General features: G+C 45.3%; 1 protein-coding gene across 1 annotated transcript in view; it reads right to left on the bottom strand.

Moving 5' to 3' along the window:
* slc15a2 (solute carrier family 15 member 2) overlaps positions 1-21,054 on the bottom strand; it is a 135,122-nt gene that overhangs the window by 40,905 nt on the left and 73,163 nt on the right. The window contains exons 16-21 of the mRNA XM_087989335.1: positions 19,591-19,716; positions 17,353-17,517; positions 11,993-12,039; positions 11,799-11,909; positions 6,578-6,674; positions 4,978-5,124 (exon numbers count right to left, since the gene is read on the bottom strand). Coding sequence (XP_087845461.1) covers positions 4,978-5,124; positions 6,578-6,674; positions 11,799-11,909; positions 11,993-12,039; positions 17,353-17,517; positions 19,591-19,716 — 693 coding nt within the window. The remainder of the gene's footprint in view (positions 1-4,977; positions 5,125-6,577; positions 6,675-11,798; positions 11,910-11,992; positions 12,040-17,352; positions 17,518-19,590; positions 19,717-21,054) is intronic.

Raw genomic sequence — 21,054 nt, 5'->3', positions numbered from 1 at the left:
TGGACTTGTTTGGAATCTTTGAATCAGGGTGAACCTATTTCCCTACAAATCAGTCCTCCACTCTGGTTTCCTGTAGGTGGTTATGCTTGCCGGAGTAGAATTTCTGAGGGTGCACTCAGTCCTCTGATACCTTGCCGTTATTGTGAAAGCCTTTTCAATACACCGTTGGAAGCCTCATGCAGTAATGAATCACTTTACAGGGCACCTCAATGGCAAGCAGAAGTTGAAGCTGCTTAGATTAGGTTTTGCACTGACTTTGTCTTATTCAGTTCAAAGACAGCTCATGGAACTTGTGGTTAGAATGGGTTAATTAATGGTAATACTGTGGAAAATCTGAAGTTTTTTTATAGTTTGATTATGACTTGCAATCAACAGTTTTGACTCCAGGACTGTATAATTCTATGACTATATAATTCTATGGCTGTATAATTCTATGGCTGTATGATTCTATGGCTGTATGATTCTATGGCTGTATAATTCTATGGCTGTATGATTCTATGACTGTATAATTCTATGGCTGTATGATTCTATGGCTGTATGATTCTATGGCTGTATAATTCTATGGCTGTATAATTCTATGACTATATAATTCTATGGCTGTATAATTCTATGGCTGTATGATTCTATGACTATATAATTCTATGGCTGTATAATTCTATGGCTGTATAATTCTATGACTATATAATTCTATGGCTGTATAATTCTATGGCTGTATGATTCTATGGCTGTATGATTCTATGGCTGTATGATTCTATGGCTATATATTTCTATGGCTGTATAATTCTATGACTATATAATTCTATGGCTGTATGATTCTATGGCTGTATAATTCTATGGCTGTATGATTCAATGGCTGTATGATTCTATGGCTGTATAATTCTATGGCTGTATGATTCTATGGCTGTATGACTCTACAAATCTATAACTGTAGTGTGGGGACAAATTGCCTCCTTCCAGGTTCAGGAGACACACTTGTTCATGAATGGCTGTAGAGGAGGGCTGATAAAGCAGGAGGTTCTGGTAAAGAAACAAGGTCAGATCACTCACAGCAGCAAAAACCTGATGGTAACCCAGTGGCAGTATAGTAAATCAGTGCATGGCCCACATCGACACAGGGCTTTGGGCAGGCAAGCAGGACTCCATCTTAACTCCGCCACGTTTTAATTTGCTGCGCAAGAGAAACGGAAGCTATTCCCATTAATGGAGAGCACAGTAAATCGCAGGACCCTTAGGAATATTGATGTGCAGAGGGATCTTGGGGTGCAAGATCCCTGAAAGTGGATATGTTGCTAAAGAAGGCATATGACATGCTTGTCAAAGTTGGCAAGTCATGTTGCAGCTGTATAAAACTTTGGTCAGACCACATTTGGTGTCCTGTGTACAGTTCTGGTTGCCATATTTTATTAACCATGTGGAAACTTTGGATTTATTAGGATGCTGAGAGTTGAAAAATATGGTGCTGGAAAAACACAGCAGGCCAGGCAGCATCCGAAGAGCAGGAGAATCGACGTTTTGGGCATAAGCCTTTCTTCAGGGACACCAGAGTTGAAAAATGTGGTGCTGGAAAAACACAGCTGCTGAAGAAGGGCTTATGCCCGAAATGTCGATTCTCCTGCTCCTCGGATGCTGCCTGGCCTGCTGTGTTTTTCCAGCACCACATTTTTCAACTCTGGTACTCCAGCATCTGCAGTCCTCACTTTCTCCTCCTTTATGAGGATGCTGCCTGGAGTGGAGTGTATTAGATAGGAGAGTCATAGATATCCTAAATTAATCTAGTCCCATATTCCACCACTTGGCCCATATCCCTCTAAACCCTTCCTATTCATATACCCATCCAGATGCCTTTTAAATGTTGTAATTGTACCAGCATCCACCACTTCCTCTGGTAGCTCATTCCATACACACACCACCCTCTGTGTGAAAAAGTTGCTCCTTAGGTCCCTTTTAAATCTTTCCTCTCTCGCCTTAAACATATGCCCTCTAGTTTTGGACTCCCCCACTCCCACCAAGCCTATTTATCCTATCCATGCCCCTCATGATTTTATAAACCTCTGTAAGGTCACTCCGCAGCATCTGATACTCCAGAAAAAATAGCTCCAGTCTATTCAGCCTCTCCCCCTGGCTCAAGCCCTCCAAACCTGGCAACATCTTTGTAAATGTTTTCTGAACCCTTTCAAGTTTTACAATATCCTTCCTCTAGCAGGGAGACCGGAATTGCATGCAGTGTTCCAATAGTGGCCTAACCAATGTCCTGTACAGCTGTAATATGATCTCTCAACTCCAATACTCAGTGCATTGACTAATAAAGGCAAGTATACCAAACACTTCATCATCCTATCTATCTACAACTCAATTTTCAAGGAATTATGAACCTACACTCCAAGGTCTCTGTGTTCAGCAACTATCCCCAAGACCTTACCTTTAAATGTATAAGTCCTGTCCTGATTTGTCCTTCCAAAATTTATCTAAATTAAGATTTGGAGGTGCCGGTGTTGGACTGGGGTGTACAAAGTTAAAAATCACACAACACCAGGTTATAGTCCAACAGGTTTATTTGGAAGCACTAGCTTTCGGAGTGTCGCTCCTTCATCAGAACAACCACCTGATGAAGGAGCAGTGCTCTGAAAGCTAGTGCTTCCAAATAAACCTGTTGGACTATAACCTGGTTTTGTGTGATTTTTAACTATATAAATTGAACTCCATCTGCCACTCCTTGGCTTATTGGCCCATCTGATTAAGATCCTGTTGTACTCTGAGGTACACCATGGAAGCTTTGGAGAGCTTCGCTGTCCACTACTCCTCCAATTTTAGTGTCATCTGCAAACTTATTAGCCAGACCTTCTCTATATCTTCTGACTTCTACCTTCTAGCCAGCTCTGTTTCCAAATTCCAATGTGATCTGACCTTACTAACCAGCCTACCATGAGGAACCTTGTCGAACACCTACTGAAGTCCATACCGATCATGTCCACGTTTGGACAAACTTGGATTATTTTCGCTAACGCGTTTGGAAGCCGAGGGGCGACGTTCTAGTATATAAAATAATGAGAGGCATGCACAGGGTCAAGAGTCTCTTTCCCAGGGTGGAAATCTCAAATGCTAAGGGTAGAGGTGTAAGGACAGGGGAAGCGGGGGGAGGGGGGGGAGGGGGGGGGGGGGGGGGGGGCAGGGCAGGACTTTTAAAGGAGATGTCAAGGAAAGATTCTTAGCGAGAAGATGATAGGTGTCTGAAATGCACTGCTGGGGAGGTGGTACAAGCAGATACAACAGCAACGTTTAAAAGGCATTTAGATGAACACGTGTACAGGCATGGAATTGAGGGATATAGAACATGTGCAGGAAGATGGGATAGTTTAGAATGGCTTGACACAGTCATGGTGGGCAGAAGGGCCTGCTCCTGTGCTATACTACGCTATGTTCCAAGAACTACGAGAAGACAGATTTAAGTTTAGTATTAGAGATAGAGAGGAGGATGTCAGGAAGAGAACTTTTCTGCAGTGAGTGGTGATGACTGGGGACCTGCTGCCTATGAGTAGGGCACTAGGGCCAGCAACAGTTTTGGGCAGCACAGTGGCTCAGTTGTTAGCACCTTTGCCTCACAGCACCAGAGACCTGGGTTTGATTCCCACCTCAGGGGACTGTCTGTGTGGAGTTTGCACATTCTCCCCGTGTCTGCGTGGGTTTCCTCCCACAATCCAAAGATGTGCAGGTTGGTGAGTTGGCTATGATAAATTGCCCATAGTGTTAGGTACATTAGTCAGGGGTAAATATAGGGTAGGAGTCTGGGTGGGTTACTCTTCAGAGGGTCGGTGTGGACTTGTTGGGCTGAAGGGCCTGTTTCCATTCTGTAGGGAGTCTCTCTCTTCTCAACGCAAGCTGTATTGGCATAAAGTGTTACAGCACGGAAACAGGCCCTTCAGCCCAACTCATCTATGTTTCCTCAATGAACTAGCTCCATTTGGTCTGTATCCAGCCGACCAAATGTTTCTCTAAATGTTGTAATTGTACCTGACTCTACCACCTCCTCTGGCAGCTCGTGGAATTATATTCATGCACTACCCTCTGTGTGGACAGATTGCCTCTTTGGACCCTTTTTCAATCTTTCCCCTCTAATCTTAAACCTATGCCCTCTAGTTTTGTACTCCCCTACACATGGGAAAAGACTTTGGCTATTCATTTCTGCCCCTCATGGTTTTAGAATACTTAAGGGAAATGAATTTGCAGAGAATATGGGGAATGAATGAGGGAATGGGACCATCTGGACTGCTCTACAGAGGGCTGGCAACTACCTGATGGGCTGAATAGCTTCCTTCTCAATTGTAATGATTGTACAACCCAGAACTGATGGAATTAATTGAGGAGTGATCTAATCAAAGTCTTTAAGACATTAATAGAAAAGGGTGGAGCAAGATAAACTATTTCCATTAGTTGGCATTTCTAGGGCCATAGTCTGAGAATTAGGGCCATTCTGTTCAGGAGAGATATCAGGAAGGACCTCTTCACACAAAGGGTAGTAGATATTTGGAACTCTCTTCCACAAGTGGCAGTGAATGCTGGTTCAGTTATTAATTTTAAATCAGTGATACATAATATTTTGTTAAGCAAAGGTATTAAGGGATATGGGCTAAAGGCAGGTATATGGAGTTAGGCCACAGATCAGCTACAATCTCATTGAATGGTGGAACAGGATTGAGGGGATGAAAGGCCTACTCCTGCTCCTAATTTAGACTTCTAGTTTCCAAACCATTCACTGTTGAAAATTTCACCATTTATTCAATCTCTAGGTCTACTATAGGCTTGATAATCATCCAGCAGTATAAATATCCCTTTCCCTTGATACTTTTGTGAATTACCCTGATGAGTGCAAATCAAAAATATGTCTCTATCAGCAAAGCATCTAGTAGTCACTGTAGAAATATCCGTTTGTTCTTAGTTCAAGCTCAGCAACGTCAGACAGTCTCAGGGACATTACAATACCTGTGAGTAAGAGAACTCCACACCAGTGATGGAGAACATAACCTCTCCAGCAGACATCAGGACGTATTGAGGAATTTGCCACGCGATTTGCATGACGTTTGCTTTGACGTCTTCAGTCTTCCAAATCTTCAAGCTGCTGTCTTTAGGCTGAAGGCAAGTGGAACATAATGGGGTGGAGTCAGTACTTCCAAATGCAAGCAGTACCGTGTCAACAAACTACAGAAGGTTGCATGCACACCACGGAAGCCAACCTTCTGCCATGGACTCCATTTACGCCTCCTTTGCTGCAGAAAGACTGCTGACATCATCAAAGACTCCTCCCACCCCAGTAATGCTCTCCTGCAACCTCTTCCATCAGGCAGAACACACACACACACACACACACACACACCTCACCCCAAATAATGCTGATCTTGTTAAAGTTGGTTTTGCCCACCACACATCCTTTGATGTGTATCCTGTATGCCTTACTCTGTCCAAGTTTATTTCTCCCCCTGTGCTCTCTATGTCCTTGTTTACTATGATCTACCTGGGCTGCTCACAAACAAAGCTTTTCACTGGACTTAGGTACACGTGACAATAAATCAAATCAATCAATCAGTCAGTCAGTCAATCAGTCAGAGTACCAGGGAGTTGAGTGGTATTCAGATATATGACTCACATTTCTATAGCACCTTAAATGAAGCAAAGTGTCATTGCAGCATATAAAATAAAATATTCAGAAAGACAGAGGGCAAAAAGGTTGGTCCAAGAGGTAGGCTTTAATGGGTGTCTTAAAGGAGGGAAGAGGGGTGGAGGAGGTATAGGGAGGGAGGAGTAGGGTTTGGAGTTTTGGCAAATTGAAGGCATGGCCTCCAATAGCAGACTGATTAAACCTGGGAGCAATGGAGATGTGCCAAGAGAGCATTGGAGGGAAGATCCGTGGAGAAGCTTCGAGAATGCAGCTGCTGAAGTCTTCACCAACTGCTCACTGACTTTTCCTCTCCATTATTTTTTTTCTCTTGCACTACCGACACTTTAATTAAAGACTATGTCAAGACAATCACCAAATAGAAAAATAGAAAATAGTAGGAGGAGACCATTCAGCCATTTGAGTCTGATCTGCCATTCAGTGTGATCACAGCTGATCATCCAATTAAGGGTTCTAATCCCACCTTCGCCCCATACCCTTTAGTCTGAAGAAATATATCTAACTTCTTCCAGAAAACATCCATCATATGACCTTCGATTTTGTATTTAACTCCTGTTATATGACACAAAGGTAATTTTCTAAAACTTGCCTTAATTCAGTAAACAATGTTTTGTGCGGGGTCTGCCTGATTGTGGATTCGTATAACACAATGGGAGGCCATTTGCCCCAACCTGCCTGTGCTGGCTCTTTGAAAGATCCATCCCATTAATCCCACTCCCAAGAGTTAAGAGCACAAGTAGGCCCTTCGACCCCTCGAGCCAGCTCTGCCACTCGATAAGATTGTGGCCGATTTGATCGTGGCTTGAACTCCATGTTTCTGTCCATCCACCACCGCTCCCTGCGCTTTCCCCACCATCTCACAAATTCTCATTCAACAAAACAGACTGCATCGTTCACCTTCACACTCACCGTTTTACTCAGAATGAGTGTGTAAACTGCTCCAAAGTCGACCAATCCCACATCCACGATCTGCTTTGCTGTTGCATTTTGGCACACTAGTTTGTAGCTGTGTAAAACAGAGAAATGATCAGTGGAAAGAAAAACCCCGATACTCGGCCCTGGTCACTCTCCAAAAAGTTAACAGCGGGTTTCACTGACGGTTGCATTAGGTCCGTGTCGTATCTGTCTAAATCTGGCCAGGATCAAGGCTCGTGTGGGGTGGGGTGGTGTCACTCATAGAGGTCAAGATTAGAGTGGTGCTAGTCAGGTCAGGCAGCATCCGAGGAACAGGAAAATCGACATTTCAGGCAGGGGCCCTTTATCAGGAATGAGGCTGGAAGCCTCAGGGGTGGAGAGATATATGGGAGGGGGTGGGGCTGGGGAGAAGGTACCTGAGAGTGCAATAGGTGGATGGAGGAAGGGGTAAAGGTGATAGGTCGGAGAGGAGGAGATGCATTGGAGGGCATCTTCAACCACGTGGGTGGGGAAATTGTGGTCTTTAAAAAAAAGGAGGCCATCTGGTGTGTTCTGCGGTGGAAGTGGTCCTCCTGGGAGCAGATACAGCAGAGATGGAGGAGTTGGGAATACAGGATAGCATTTTTGCAGGAGAGAGGGTGAAAGGAGGTGTAATCCAGGTAGCTGTGGGAGCCGGTGGAATTGTGAAAAATGTCGGTGTTGAGTCAGTTGTCACTGGAGGTCATGTGGAGGTTGGTGGGGCCTTCCACCCCACCAACCTCCGCATAAACCGCATCATCCACCAACATTTCTGCACCTCCAAATGGACCCTACCACCAGGGATATATTTCCCTCCCCACCCCTATCCACTTTCCACAAAGACCGTTCCCTCTGTGACTACCTGGTCAGGTCCACGCCCCCCAACAAGCCACCCTCCCCTCCTGGCATGTTCCCCTGCCACCACAGAAACCTCCGCCCACACCTCCTCCCTCACCTCATCCAAGGCCCCAAAGCAGCCTTCCACATCCATCAAAGTTTCACCTGCACATCCACAAATGTCATTTATTGTATCCGTTGCTCCCAATGTGGTCTCCTCTACATTGGGGAGACTGGCCGCTTCCTCGCAGAGCGCTTCAGGGAACATCTCTGGGACACCCGCACCAATCAACCCGACCGCCCCGTGGCCCAACATTTCAACTCCCCCTCCCACTCTGCCGAGGACATGGAGGTCCTGGGCCTCCACTATTGCCATTCCCTCACCACCTGACGCCTGGAGGAAGAACACTTCATCTTCCGCCTCGGAACACTTCAACCCCAGGGCATCAATATGGACTTCACCAGTTTCCTCATTTCCTCTCCCCGCACCTTATCCCAGTCCCAAACCTCCAGCGCAGCACCATCCTCATGACCTGTTCTACCTGTCGATCTTTCTTCCCACCTATCCGCTCCACCCTCCTCTCTGACCTATCACCTTTACCCCTTCCTCCATTCACCTATTGCACTCCCAACTACCTTCAACTACCAGAGAGTTGCGAATCAATGGAATGCGTTGCCAGCAGTGGTGGTGGAAGCAGAGTCATTAGGGACATTTAAGCGACTGCTGGACATGCACATGGACAGCAGTGAATTGAGGGGTGCATAGGCTAAGTTATTTTATTATACATTAGGATTAATGCTTGGCACAACATCGTGGGCCAAAGGGCCTATTCTGTGCTGTACTTTTCTATGTTCTATCTTCTCCCCAGCCCCACCCACCCCCATTTATCTCTCCACCCCCCCGAGGCATCCCAGCCTCATTCCTGATGAAGGGCTCGTGCCCAAAATGTTGATTTTCCTGCTCCTTGGATGCTGCCTGACCTGCTGTGCTTTTCCAGCACCACACTCTCGACTCTAATCCCCAGCATCTGCAGTCCTCACTTTCGCCTCACTCATAGAAGTTCCCAACTAATCAATGCCAGAGATGCAATCCATCAGAACGTTTCATAGAAAAGTAAAGAATAGGAGCAGGAGTAGGCCATTCGGCCCTTCGGCCTGCTCCGCCATTCAATACGATCATGGCTGATCATCCAACTCAGTCCCCTGTTCCCGCGTTCTCCCCAAACCCTTTAACCCGAAGAACTATAGCTCCTTTTTGAAAACATTCAATGTTCAGGTCTCAACTGTTTTCCGTGCTTCCGCTCTCACAGCCTCACCACTGTCTGGGTGAAGACATTTCTCCTTGTCTCAGTCCTAAATGGTCTACCCCGAATCCTTAGCTTGTGCCCCTAGCACTGGATTCCCCCGGTCTTCAGGAATATCCTTCCAGTGTTTTTCCTATTACAGATTAATATATCCTCGGATGCTGCCTGGCCTGCTGTGTTTTTCCAGCACCACATTTTTCAACTCTGGTACTCTAGCATCTGCAGTCCTCACTTTCTCCCAGATTAATATATACTCTTTTGAACAAATGCCACATTTTGTCCTGGTTAATACCCTGTAACTCATTTGTCCAAATATATCCACTCCCTCCACCACCGACGCTCAGTAGCAGCAATGTGTACTATCTACAAGATATACTGCAGAAACTCACCGAATATCCTCAGGCAGCGCCTTTCAAACCCATGATTACTGCCATCTCGAAGAACACGGGTTGCAGATACATGGGAATACCAGTCCCTGCAAGTTCCCCTCCAAGCCATTCATCATCCTGACTTGGACATATATCACTGCTCCTATGTTGTCACTGGATCAAAATCCTGGTATTCCCTCCCCAAGGGCACTGTGGGTCCAACTACAGCAGGTGGACGGCAGTGGTTTAAGAAGGCAGCTCACCAACACCCTCTCAAGGGGCAACTAGGGATGGGCAATAAATGCTGGGCCCAGCCAGTAATGCTGAATGAACAAAGAAAAAGTGAAAATCTGTTTCTTTTGAGTTCAGAACAGGGAACTAAACAGAACTGGTATGTATTTGTTTCGACATAGTCGCCCTCCCATGACGACGTCATCTCACCCTTTCCAGAAACCCTTCTAAAGATAATAAAAGTAAGGTACTGCAGATGGATCTGTGGAATGGCACTAATAGCTTGAGTAACATGTTCTAAACAGTCATACTGGCCTCAAAACGTTAACACTGTTCCTCTCTCCACAGACTATAGTTATATATTGGTTAAAAACAATGACTGCAGATGCTGGAAACCAGATTCTGGATCAGTGGTGCTGGAAGAGCACAGCAATTCAGGCAGCATCCGAGGACAGGCAAAATTGACGTTTCGGGCAAAAGCCCTTCATCAGGAATTCACAGGCAGGATGTGGGTATCGCTGGCAGGGCCAGCATTTATTGCCCATCCCTAGTTAAGGAGGTGGTGAGCTGCCTTCTTGAACCGCTGGAGTGATACTGACAGTCCTGCTGGGTTTTTCAGCACTTGCTGTCTTTTTAATTTTAAAATCCTTTCTATTTCTTTCTCCCTCATGGGTAGATCCAGCATCCCTTTAAATGCTACTCCATCGCCACATCAGTAGGTGATATGATAGTGCAATGGCAATATCACCCTGGGCTGGTAATCCAGAGGGAGAAAGCGAGGACTGCAGATGCTGGAGATCAGAGTCGAGAGTGTGGTGTTGGAAAAGCACAGCTGATCAGGCAGCAGCCGAGGGGCAGGAGAGTCGACGTTTCGAGCATCTGCCCTTTATCAGGAATCATTCCTGATGAAGGACTTATGCTCGAAACATCGATTTTCCTGCTCCTCGGCTGCTGCCTGACCGGCTGTGCTTTTCCAACACCACACTCTCGACTCTGGTAATCCAGAGCCTAATGCTGTGGAAATATAGGTTCAAACCTCACCAAAGACACTGATAGTGTTTGATTAATACAGCTATCATTGATCCTTTAAACAACCAATTGTCTTTTTACAGAAGGAAATCTGCTGTGCTTACCTGCTCCAGCCTAGACATGACCATAGACGCATAGCAATACTGTGCTTAACTTCTCTCTGAAATGGTCCAACAAGTCACTCAATTCAAGGGTAAGTGGGAATGGGTCAAAAATGCTTGGCTTGTTAATGAGATCAATAGTTAATGAAAGAATGCTTTTAAAAATGTTGCTGTGCTAGTGAATCCTGCAATCAATCTAAGTCACTCTCCCGAGACTATCTCGTTTCTCATTATTAGTTATTGAAGTAGTACTGATTTTGGGCTCCCTTATAAATTCAACATTTTATCCACGTCCACCTTACCAATATCTTTCAACACTTCGGCACGTCCATAAAGTTTCTTATCTACTTTTACGGATGCACCATAGAAAGCATTTTATCCGGATGCATCACAACCTTGGTGTAGCAAGTGCTCTGCCCAGGACCGTAAGAAACTACAGAGAGCTGTGAACACAGCCCAGTCCATTACACAAGCCAACCTTCCATCCGTGGACTTCATTTACACTTCCCACTGCCTTAGGAAGGCAGCCAACATCATCAAAGACTCTTCCCACCCCAGTTATAATCTCTTCCACCTCTTCCATTGGGCAGAAGATACAAAAGCTTATTCACAGATACTAACAAGCTCAAGGACAGCTTCTTCCCCACTGTTATTAGACTTCTGAATTGACTTCTCAAATCTCAAATTTCATGCTGACCTTGCTGTTTGTGCACCTTCTCTGCAGCAGTAACAGTGTATACCTCGCTCTGTTCTATTAACCTAATGCACTTTGTATGGTATGATCAGCCTGTATTGCACACGAAACAAACCTTTTCACTGTACCTAGGTACATGTGACAATAATAATTCCAATCAAAAATCATCCGTATCAGTTCAACCCTTAGTCTTCCCTTTTCTAGAAAAAGTACCACTTCAGTTGGCACACATTACTCCCACTGTGCAGCAGTAATGGGTGACTGAATGCTGAAAGTGGTGCCAATCGAATGGGCTGTTTTGCTCCACAGGGTGCTGCTGGTGCTGCACCCATCCAGACAAGTGGGGAGTTGTCCATCCAGTCCTGACTTGTGCCTTGTAGATGGTGCAAATCAGGAATGTGCAAGAAATCAGAAGCACAGAGATCTCCCCGGGTTGGGGAAGGATTTATTCATTGCAATTTTACAGCTCACCATAGATGGGATTCAAATGTAATCAGTGGATGGCTCACCCATTATCATAGCTACAACACTAACATACCTACAATACGAACGGGTGAGGGCTTGTCATATGTGGGAATTGGAATCCTAGGCACACATTATGATAAAATATTTTAGAAAGAAAGCTCCACTTACTATCCTCTATCCATGGTCTTGTACAATGAGCTGCCGAAGTTCTTGTAGATAGTGCCAAAATTCACATCCCCCATGGTCACGTTTAAATCTTCAGTGAAGGCATTTACGATTCTGTAGACAGATCTCAGGGGTTGAGCACAGATCAGAAGAAACAGTTTACTTACAAGAAGTAGTTAAAGAGGACAGTGTCCTACCTCACTGCAGCCTTTCCTTTCTGTGGCTTTGATGTTTGATCTTCCAGCTGAATACAAAATAACACAAATTATTGTGAGTTTGGGAAGGAAAGTTTTTTTTAAGAGTTCCAAAAACAAAGCTAAAACTGACAACAGCAGTAATTACCCGGACCAAGAAATTGGGGATTGAATTTCAGCATTGAAGAAAAAAATCTCCAAAAAAGGAGCAGCTCTCACGTTCAAGATTCACTCCCATCCACCATTTTGGATATTTCCCCACTTTGCATTTCCGTTGTGTAGGACCCAGGATCTCCTCAAGAGCTTTACATCTAATGATGGATTGACAGAAGTGCAATGTAGCAAATACAAGAGCAAATTTGTGCACAGAATAGAATCCCTACAGTCTGGAAACAGGCCATTAGCCCAACTAGTCCACAATGACCCTCCAAAGAGTATCCCACCCAGACCCATTCCCCTACCGTATTACTCTACATTCACCCCTGACTAATGCACCTAACCCACACATCCCTGAACACTATGGGCAATTCAGCATGGCCAATCCGCCTAACCTGCACATCTTTGGATTGTGGGAGGAAACCCACGTTGATACAGGGAGAATATGCAAACTCCACACAGACAGTTGCCCGAGCCAGGAATTGAACCCGGGTCCCTGGCACTGTGAGGCAGCAGTCCTAACCACTGAGCCACCGTGCCGCCAGCAAGATCCCACGAACTGCCACGTGATCACCCGAAGGCCATCTGTTGGAATGGTACTGGGTGAAGAATAAATATTGGCCGGGACATTGGGGAGATCTCTTCCTTGAAATAGTGACATGGGATCTTTTGTGTCCACCTGAGGGACGGTGCCTCAGTTTGACATTCAGAAGCTATCACCTCTGGTAGTACAGCACTCCCTCAGTACTGCACTGGAGCATCAGGCTAGGTTCAGTGCTCCAATCTCCGCAGTGGAGCGTGAAGTTGCACCAATTGACACAGCAGGCTGTGATGCTATTGACTGCTATAACATTATTTACTGTGAATTGAGACCGTCAATTCTTTGAGACTAGATTGTGTAATGTGACACGAATACCGAAGTCTTTTTATTACCTTTCCTGCCTGTTTCTTTGCAGTGGTTTTGGGGCTGTCCCACTGAGTTTGGCAAATGCTACCCTAAACTGAAGACAGTGGAATTTCCTCCGTATAAATTAACCGTTAATCACTGTTGAAATATGCCCTCTTGACATTCAATGGCATTACCCATAATTGAATCATCTACTACCTACACTTTGGGGGTTAGGACTGAGCAGAAAGTCAGCTGGACCAGCCATATAAATACAGTGGCTACAAGAGCAGATCAGAAACCTGATTTAATGCTGAGGTGGAAGATGCAGGCAGCGACTGTGATTAATAATGTTTACAACTGTGCTGAGGGAATTCCATTCTTGTCTTTTTTTAAATAGGCTGTAACTCACACAGAAACACAGTGTTTGTTTGGAATCATTCCCAGGCAGAGTTCATATTGCAGTTTCACCACCGAAGAACTTTGTGTGTAAAAACCAGCACCATTGATTCAGACTAGGAATGCTGCAGCAAATAACTCACCTCCTGACTCCCCAGAGCCTGTCCACTATCTACAAGGCACAAGACAGGAGTGTGATGGAATACTCTGACTTGCTTGGAAGGGTGCGGCTTCAACAACACTCAAATGCTTGACGCCATCCAGGACAAAGCAGTCCGCTTAATTGGCATCACATCCACAAGCGTGGCACTGGAAAAGCACAGCCGGTCAGGCAGCATCTGAATTGCTTCAGGACGTGGCTGAAATGCTTCAGGGGAGAAGAGTCAACCTGGGGGGGGGGGGGGTGCAGTGAGAGAGAGAGAGAGAGAGAGACTCACTGAGATCCTTGTGGAAGGAGGAGGAGAACTTCTTCAAGGTGGGCATCCTTGGAAGACCAGCTGTGCTTTTCCGACACCACACTTTTTGACTCTGATCCTAGCATCTGCAGTCCTCACTTTCACCACATCCACACGCATCCACTCCCTCCACCATCAATGCTCTGTAGCAGCAGTGTGTAATATCTACAAGATACACTGCAGATATTCACCCAAGATCCTTAGACAGCACATTCCAAATCCACAGCCACTTCCATCCACAAGCAGCAACTTGTAAAAAGGGTAAATGTATGGGTGGGTTGCGTTTCGGTGGGTCGGTGTGGACTTCTTGGGCCGAAGGGCCTGTTTCCACACGGTAATGTAATCTAATCTAATCACTGTTCTCCTTTGAGTATGTGTGACTATGAAGCTAATTCAATTCAATCTAGAAGGACAAAGGCAACAGATAAATGGGAACACCGCCATCTGCAAGTTTCCCTCCAAGCCAGTCACCATGCTGACTTGGAAGTATGTCACCATTCCTTCAGTATTGCAGGGTCAGAATCCTGGAATTCCTGCCCTAATAGCATTGTTGGTCTACCTACAGCACTTGGAGTGCAGTGGTTCAAGAAAGCAGCTTCTCAAGAGCAACTAGGGATGGGCAGCTCACCCCCATGTCTCATGAACAAATAACAAAACATCTTAAAAGTCGCACAACGCGAAGCAAGCACATTCAAAACATTATTTGGTAGAAGGATCACCGACGAGAGGGAGACATGATAAACAAAGTCAACCAGGATGCAGTGCTTACGGAATGTCCAGCATGAGGTTTAAAGGCATGAAGACTGTAAAAGGAGAGCAAGGCTGAGGGGGTGCTGCAGATTTCAAGTCCTGGATAGCAATGAGTCAGTGCAGGAGATGGTGCAATGTTGCCTCAATTCAACAGGGAACAGGAAAGTAAGGAGGAGAAAGTTCAGAGGAACACGATATATTGCAAATATAATCAAAATTCTGACAGATATTGAAAGCTGGAGCTGAATGAAAAGATTGACTATCAAATGACAATCTTTATGAAACATTGATTTGACCTCAGTGGAACAGAATATTGTGTTCAATTCTGAAGTGTGTTGACTTGGTCCTGGTGAAAAGATTAATTGGTCTAAAAGCAGAGTCAGCAGGCTTTACTTATGTGGAGAATCGGGTTTATCTCCCTAGAGAAGAGAGGAAATTTGATGGGAACATTCACAGCCTTGAGAGTTTTGTTAGAGTGAGGAGGATTGGTTGGAGGGCCTGGAACCAGGGGTCATGGCCTCAGGACACAGGGTAGACCATTCAGGAACTGAGCTGAGGAAACGTTTCTTCTCTCAGAGAGTGGTCAATCAGTGGAACATAGACAGCTATGGAAGCCAGGTAACTGAGTACACTCAAGTGTGAGACTGACCTATTTTTTAGACATTTGAGACGTGTGGAGGGAAAGCAGTGCTGTGGAGTATAGATTAGATTCCCTACAGTGTGGAAACAGGCCCTTTGGCCCAACAAGTCCACACTGACCCTCCGAAGAGTAACCCACCCAGATCCTATATCTACCTACCCTATATCTACCCCTGATTTAATGTGCCTGACACAATGGGCAATTTAGCATGGCCAAGTCACCTGACCTGTACATCTTTTTGAATTGTGGGAAGAAACCGGAGCACCCAGAGGAAACCCACGCAGACACTGGGGGTGAATGTGCAAACTCCACACAGACAGTCGCCCAAGGCAAGAATCGAACCTGGGTCCCTGGCACTGTGAGGCAGCTGCGCTAACTACGGAGCCACCGTACCACCCCATATATTTTGAGGTTCAGCCATGATCATATCAATGGTGGAGCAGGCTTGAAGGGCTGAATGGCCTACTCCTGCGTACAGTTTTGTGCTTCTTCCTGAAGACGGGAGACAGTTGCATTGTAGGCTTTTCAGAGTAGGTTCCTGAGGCTGATTTGTGAGTTTGCACAAGCGCAGAAGGCCACTGGAAACTTCAAGAAGCTGACCGGCTGGAGCCTGTCAGAAACAGGGCTGGCAGGTGAAAGGTGTCTTCATTAATCGACAAAGGTTCTGTGCTGCAGTAATTACATTTTCATACCATTGAAATATCTCTACCCTATTCCTGACTTCCAGTTCCCTTTCTGTCCAGGCTGCTCTAAAGATGTAGGTGCTTACATTTATTAAACAAGACTGAGACCACAGCGATGGCTGCTGAATTTGGATTTGAATTCACTTTACCTATATCATTTCCTTTTTTTGCTTGCACCATCTCCTTCGACCCAGACCACCGACTAAGCACTCATTAATCCCCTCAACCCATAAAAACTGGAAGTTTTCTATGCTTCCCTTGTGTGTGGATTTATAACTGGTGAACAAACCTGGCCTTAAATCACTTAGCCCCAAAAACTGGTCCCACAAATACTCACTGGTTAGTACTGTTGCCTCACAGCACCACTTAGACTCCGTACTGTGTGGAATCAGGCCATTGAATCCACACTGACCCACCAAGGAGCATTCCATCCAACTCACTCCCACTATCCCATCCCTGTAACCCTGCATTTCCCATGGCTCATCCATCTAGCCTGCACATCCCGGACAATTTCCCATGGGCCAATTCACCTAACCTAGACATCATTACACTGTGGGAAGAAACCCATGCAGACACGGGGAGAATTTGCAAACTCCACACAGGCAGTCACCCGAGGCTGGGATCAAACCCAGGCCCTTAGCTCTGTGAGGCAGCGGTGCTAACCACTGAGCCACCGTGCCACCCATTAAGGTTCAACAAATAAAGTGTCAGGAGTGACAGAGTTCTAAATCAGGATCTTTAGGGTACTAATGCCTGGTTTGTTCACAACTGCAAAGACTATTTGGTATTGGAGTGGTAAATCAGGTTAACACTTAGTTGGATGAACAATGTGTTGGAGGGGTTTCCGGATTCCTGAGACATGAGGATCAGTACTGGGGCAGGTGGAACCGACACAATGTGAACAAGTTGTGCTGTAACAGGGCTGTGACCATCATTCCTTGTGGGAACATCAGCTAGTACTGTGGGAAGTGGCACCAGGATGAAGCTTTGGACAGGAGTTAGGAAGAGCAGAGCTTCGGGTGACTGCATGTGTGGAGTTTGCACGTTCTCCCTCTGTCTGTGTGTGTATGTCTCCTCCCATGATCCAAACATGTTAGCTGGATTGGCCATGTTAAACTGATCCATAGTGTCCAGGGATGTGCAATGTGGTGGATTAGCCATGAGAAATGTGGGGTTACAGGGCTGGTCTGGGTGGGTTGGCCTTCAGAGGGTCGTTGCAGACTTGATGGGCCAAATGGCCTCTATCCACATTGTGGAGATTCTAAGCTCGAGCAAAAAGAGAGAGATGTTGTGAAATCAGAACTTGAATAATGGAGGTGCAAAGCCTGTTGCTGCAGCATTCACTCCGTTTTTAATCTAAATGTTAGAAGAGCTGGCTAATGATATTTACTGACCAGTGTGCAATGGGGCGTGTTGACCTCTGTGTACATTAATATGCTGTATGCACTCCTCTCACTGATGTTTTGATGGCATATCTCGGTGTTGTTTTCATACGTAATATTAAAACCGAAAGCTTGATTTGGAGCATCCAGCTGCAACTTGGTGTAATTGTCCGGATCCTGTGAAAGACAAGAAGGGACATTTATTTAGTAAGATCTTTCTAAAATTACCAACTTCTATCAACAACTTGAATTCACGTGATACTAATGAGGACTTGATAGGGTAGATGCAAAAAGGTTTCTTTCCCTTTGTGGGACGGTCGAGGGGGTAATGTCAGAATGAGAGGGTTACACAATTAAAACCGAGACGAGGAGGAATTTCTTGGTGCAGGAAATCTGTGATGCTCTTTACTGCAGAGAGCTATCTTAATTATATTCAAGGCTGAGATAGACAGCCTTTTAATTAGTAAGGGGATAAAAGGGTTATGGGGAACAGGCAGGAAAGTGAAGTTCAGGATTATCAGATCAGCCATCATCTCTCATTAAGTAGTGGAACAGACTTGATGGGCTGAATGGCTTACTTCTGCTCCTGTGTCTAATGGTCGTCTGGTCAACCACACCTTCAAACATCCTGAGATGATTCACAGGAATACAATCAAGCAATTATTTAAAGACAAGGCAGGAAAAGAAACATTAGATGTTCAAAGAGGTGACCTTATTGAGTGTCTTTAAAAGAGTTTTAAGGGGCAGGCAACTCTAAAGCTTAGCACTGAAGCAGCTGAAGCTGCAGCTACCAATAGCAGAATGATGGAAATCACTGGACCAGAGGTCTGCTCTCTCATTAGAGATATATATAAAAGGAGAGAGAGAAAGAAAGAGAGAGAGAGAGAGAGAGGACTGGTGGTAGTTTAACTTGAGGGTCGCCACATCTCAGATGAGGAGAGAGATTGAGAAGGAGAGTCCTTCATGGTATGCTGACCCATCTGAGCCATCCCAGTTCTAGGACATCTGCTCAGTGTAGTGTGCTAAGCCCAACGATCTCCAGCTACTTCCTCCCCTCCACCAAAAGGTCAGAAGTGGGGATGTTCACCAATGACAACGTAATGTTCAGCACCATTCACGACCTGTCAGAGACTGAAGCAGTGCGTATTGAAATAGCTGGCTAATATCCAGGCTGACAGGGTCTTACAGTTGGATATCTCCCTCTGTGACCTAGACCAGGTATCAATTGCCGTACCGTGAGCAGTACTGATGCCTCTCAGTCAGAAGATCCCGGGGAAAAGATCTTGTCTATTTATCTTACCCATGCCCCTCATGATTTTATAAACCTCTATAAGGTCACCCCTCAGCCTCCAGCCCTCCAGGGAAAATAGCCCTAGCTTCTCCCTATTACTCAAACCCTTAAACTCTGGCAATATCCTTGCAAATCTTTTCTGAACCCTTTCAAGCTTTAACAACATTTTTCCCATAGAATGGAGATCAGAATTAAATGCAGTATTCCAAAAGTGGTCTAACTAATGTCCTGCATAGCCTCAACATGACCTCCCAACTCCTGTACTCAGTGCAGTGACCAACAAAGGCAAGAATACCAAACGTCTTCTTCACTATCCTATCTACCTGCTAATCCACTTTCAAGGAACTATGAACCTGTACTCCAAGGTCTCTTTATGATTTAACCTGAGGGCCACCAGGTCTCAGGTGAGAGGAGAGGTTGAGAAGGAGAGTCCTTCATGCTAACCTCAGGAACTGAACTCACACTGTTGGCATCACAAAACTTTGCAAACCAACCGTCTAGCCAAGTCAGCTAAACCGACTAATCACCCACTGAGTGAAAAAATATTTTGCTCACCTCCATCTTTAAAGGGAGAACTCTCTTTTTTAAACTTTGCCCTGGAGTTCTAGTCTTCCCCACGTGAGGAAACATCCTGCTGGTATCCGGCCTCTCAAATCCCCTCAGATATTATAGGTTTCACTCAGATCACCTCTCATTTCTCCAAGCTCCACTGGTTACAGGCCCAACCTATCCAACTATTCCTCATCCAAAACTATTCCTTCATGAAGAGTCACAGGGCTCAAAACTTTAACTCTGCTTTCTTCCCAATGATACTGCCGGGCCTATTTCTCCAGCCATTTCCGTTCCAGTTTCAGATCTGCAGCATACACAGATCTTTGTTTTACTCCTCATCCATTTCCTCTTTTCCTCAGAGCTTTACAGTCAGCTGGGACCATCTGCGATATGTTGTCGATGCTTACCTGAAAGGGAGCCATGGTGACTGGAAAGTCATCTCGCCCTTGGACTGTGACGCTGATATTTTCATCTGCCAAGTTTAGGAACTGAATGTAACTTTCTTTGGCTACAAGCTCAGGCATCACAGTTTTCTGAAAGGTAACAGATTATCAAAATAGATTAAAACCTTCAACAAAACACCTGGTAGACTTCAGGTGCAGGACTGTGTGCAATTGTAGCTGCCTCATTACAGGGAAGGTGAGAATCCTAGAATGCCTACAATGTGGAAGCAGGCCATTCAGCCCACTTAATCCACACCAACCCACCAAGGAGCATCCCACTCAGATCCACCCTTCTATCCTATCCCTGTAACTCTGCATTCCCCATGGCTAACCAACCTAGTCTGCACATCTTTAGACTGTGGGAGGAACCCCACGCAAAGAGGAGAACACGCAAACTCCATACAGTCACCCAAGACTGGAACCAAACCCAGGACTCTGGTACTGTGGGGCAGCAGTGTTAGCCACTGTGCTGCCCATGGCATTGGAAAGATTGCAGATGAAATATATAGGAACGATTACAGGGATGAGAAACTTCAGGAGGATAGATTGAAGAAAGTCGGGTTATTCTCCTTGGAGAAAGAAGGCTGAGAGGATATTTGAGAGGCTTTCAAGTCATGAGTGGGTTAGGTAGATGGGGAGAAGCTGTTCCCACTTTTAAAAAGAGGGCAGCTTTGAAGTGAAACAAGGGAGACATGAGGAAACAAAGTTCACTCAGTGGGATGTTAGCATGCGGAATGCACTGCCTGGAAATGCGATGGAGGCAAATTTAATTGAGGCAATCAAGCCTTTATTGCTCAAATCATTGAGTATAGGAGTTGGGACATCATGTTGAGGTTGTACAGGATGTTGGTGAGTACTTTTGAAGTACTGTGTACAGTTCTGGTCACCCTGCTATAAGAAGAATTTTATTAAATTAGAAAAGAGATTTACCTGGATGTTGCTGGGAATGGGGGGTTTGAGTTATGAGGAGAGGCTGGATAGGCTGGGACTTTTTTCACTGGAGTGTAGGAAGTTGAGGGGTGGCCTTATAGAGATTTATAAAATCATGAGGGGTATTGGTAAGGTGAATAACAAAGGCCTTTTTGCCTGGGGTATGGGAATTCAAAACTTGGGGGGCATACTTTAAAGGCAAGAGGAGAAATATTTAAAAGAGATCTGAGGAGCAACTTTTTCACACAGTATGTGGTAAGGAAGTGGTAGATGCAGGTACAGTTACAACATTTAAGTACATTGGACAGGTACGTGAATAGGAAAGGTGTAGAGGGATATGGGCCAAACACAGGGAAGTGAGACTAGTTTATTTTGGGAAACATGGTCAGCATGGACGTGATGGACTGAAGGGTCTATTTCCATGCTGAATGACTCTAGGAAGTTATTGGATGATATTTGGATAGGAATTTTTAAAAATTCATTCATGGGATGAGGACT

The sequence above is a fragment of the Chiloscyllium plagiosum genome, unplaced genomic scaffold, assembly GCF_037043375.1.
Source record: "Chiloscyllium plagiosum isolate Xiang-an unplaced genomic scaffold, Cpla_swu_hap1 HiC_scaffold_7, whole genome shotgun sequence".
Taxonomy (NCBI): domain Eukaryota; kingdom Metazoa; phylum Chordata; class Chondrichthyes; order Orectolobiformes; family Hemiscylliidae; genus Chiloscyllium; species Chiloscyllium plagiosum.
Note: the sequence above shows the minus strand (reverse complement) of the source record. Positions and strands in the feature narration are given on the sequence as shown.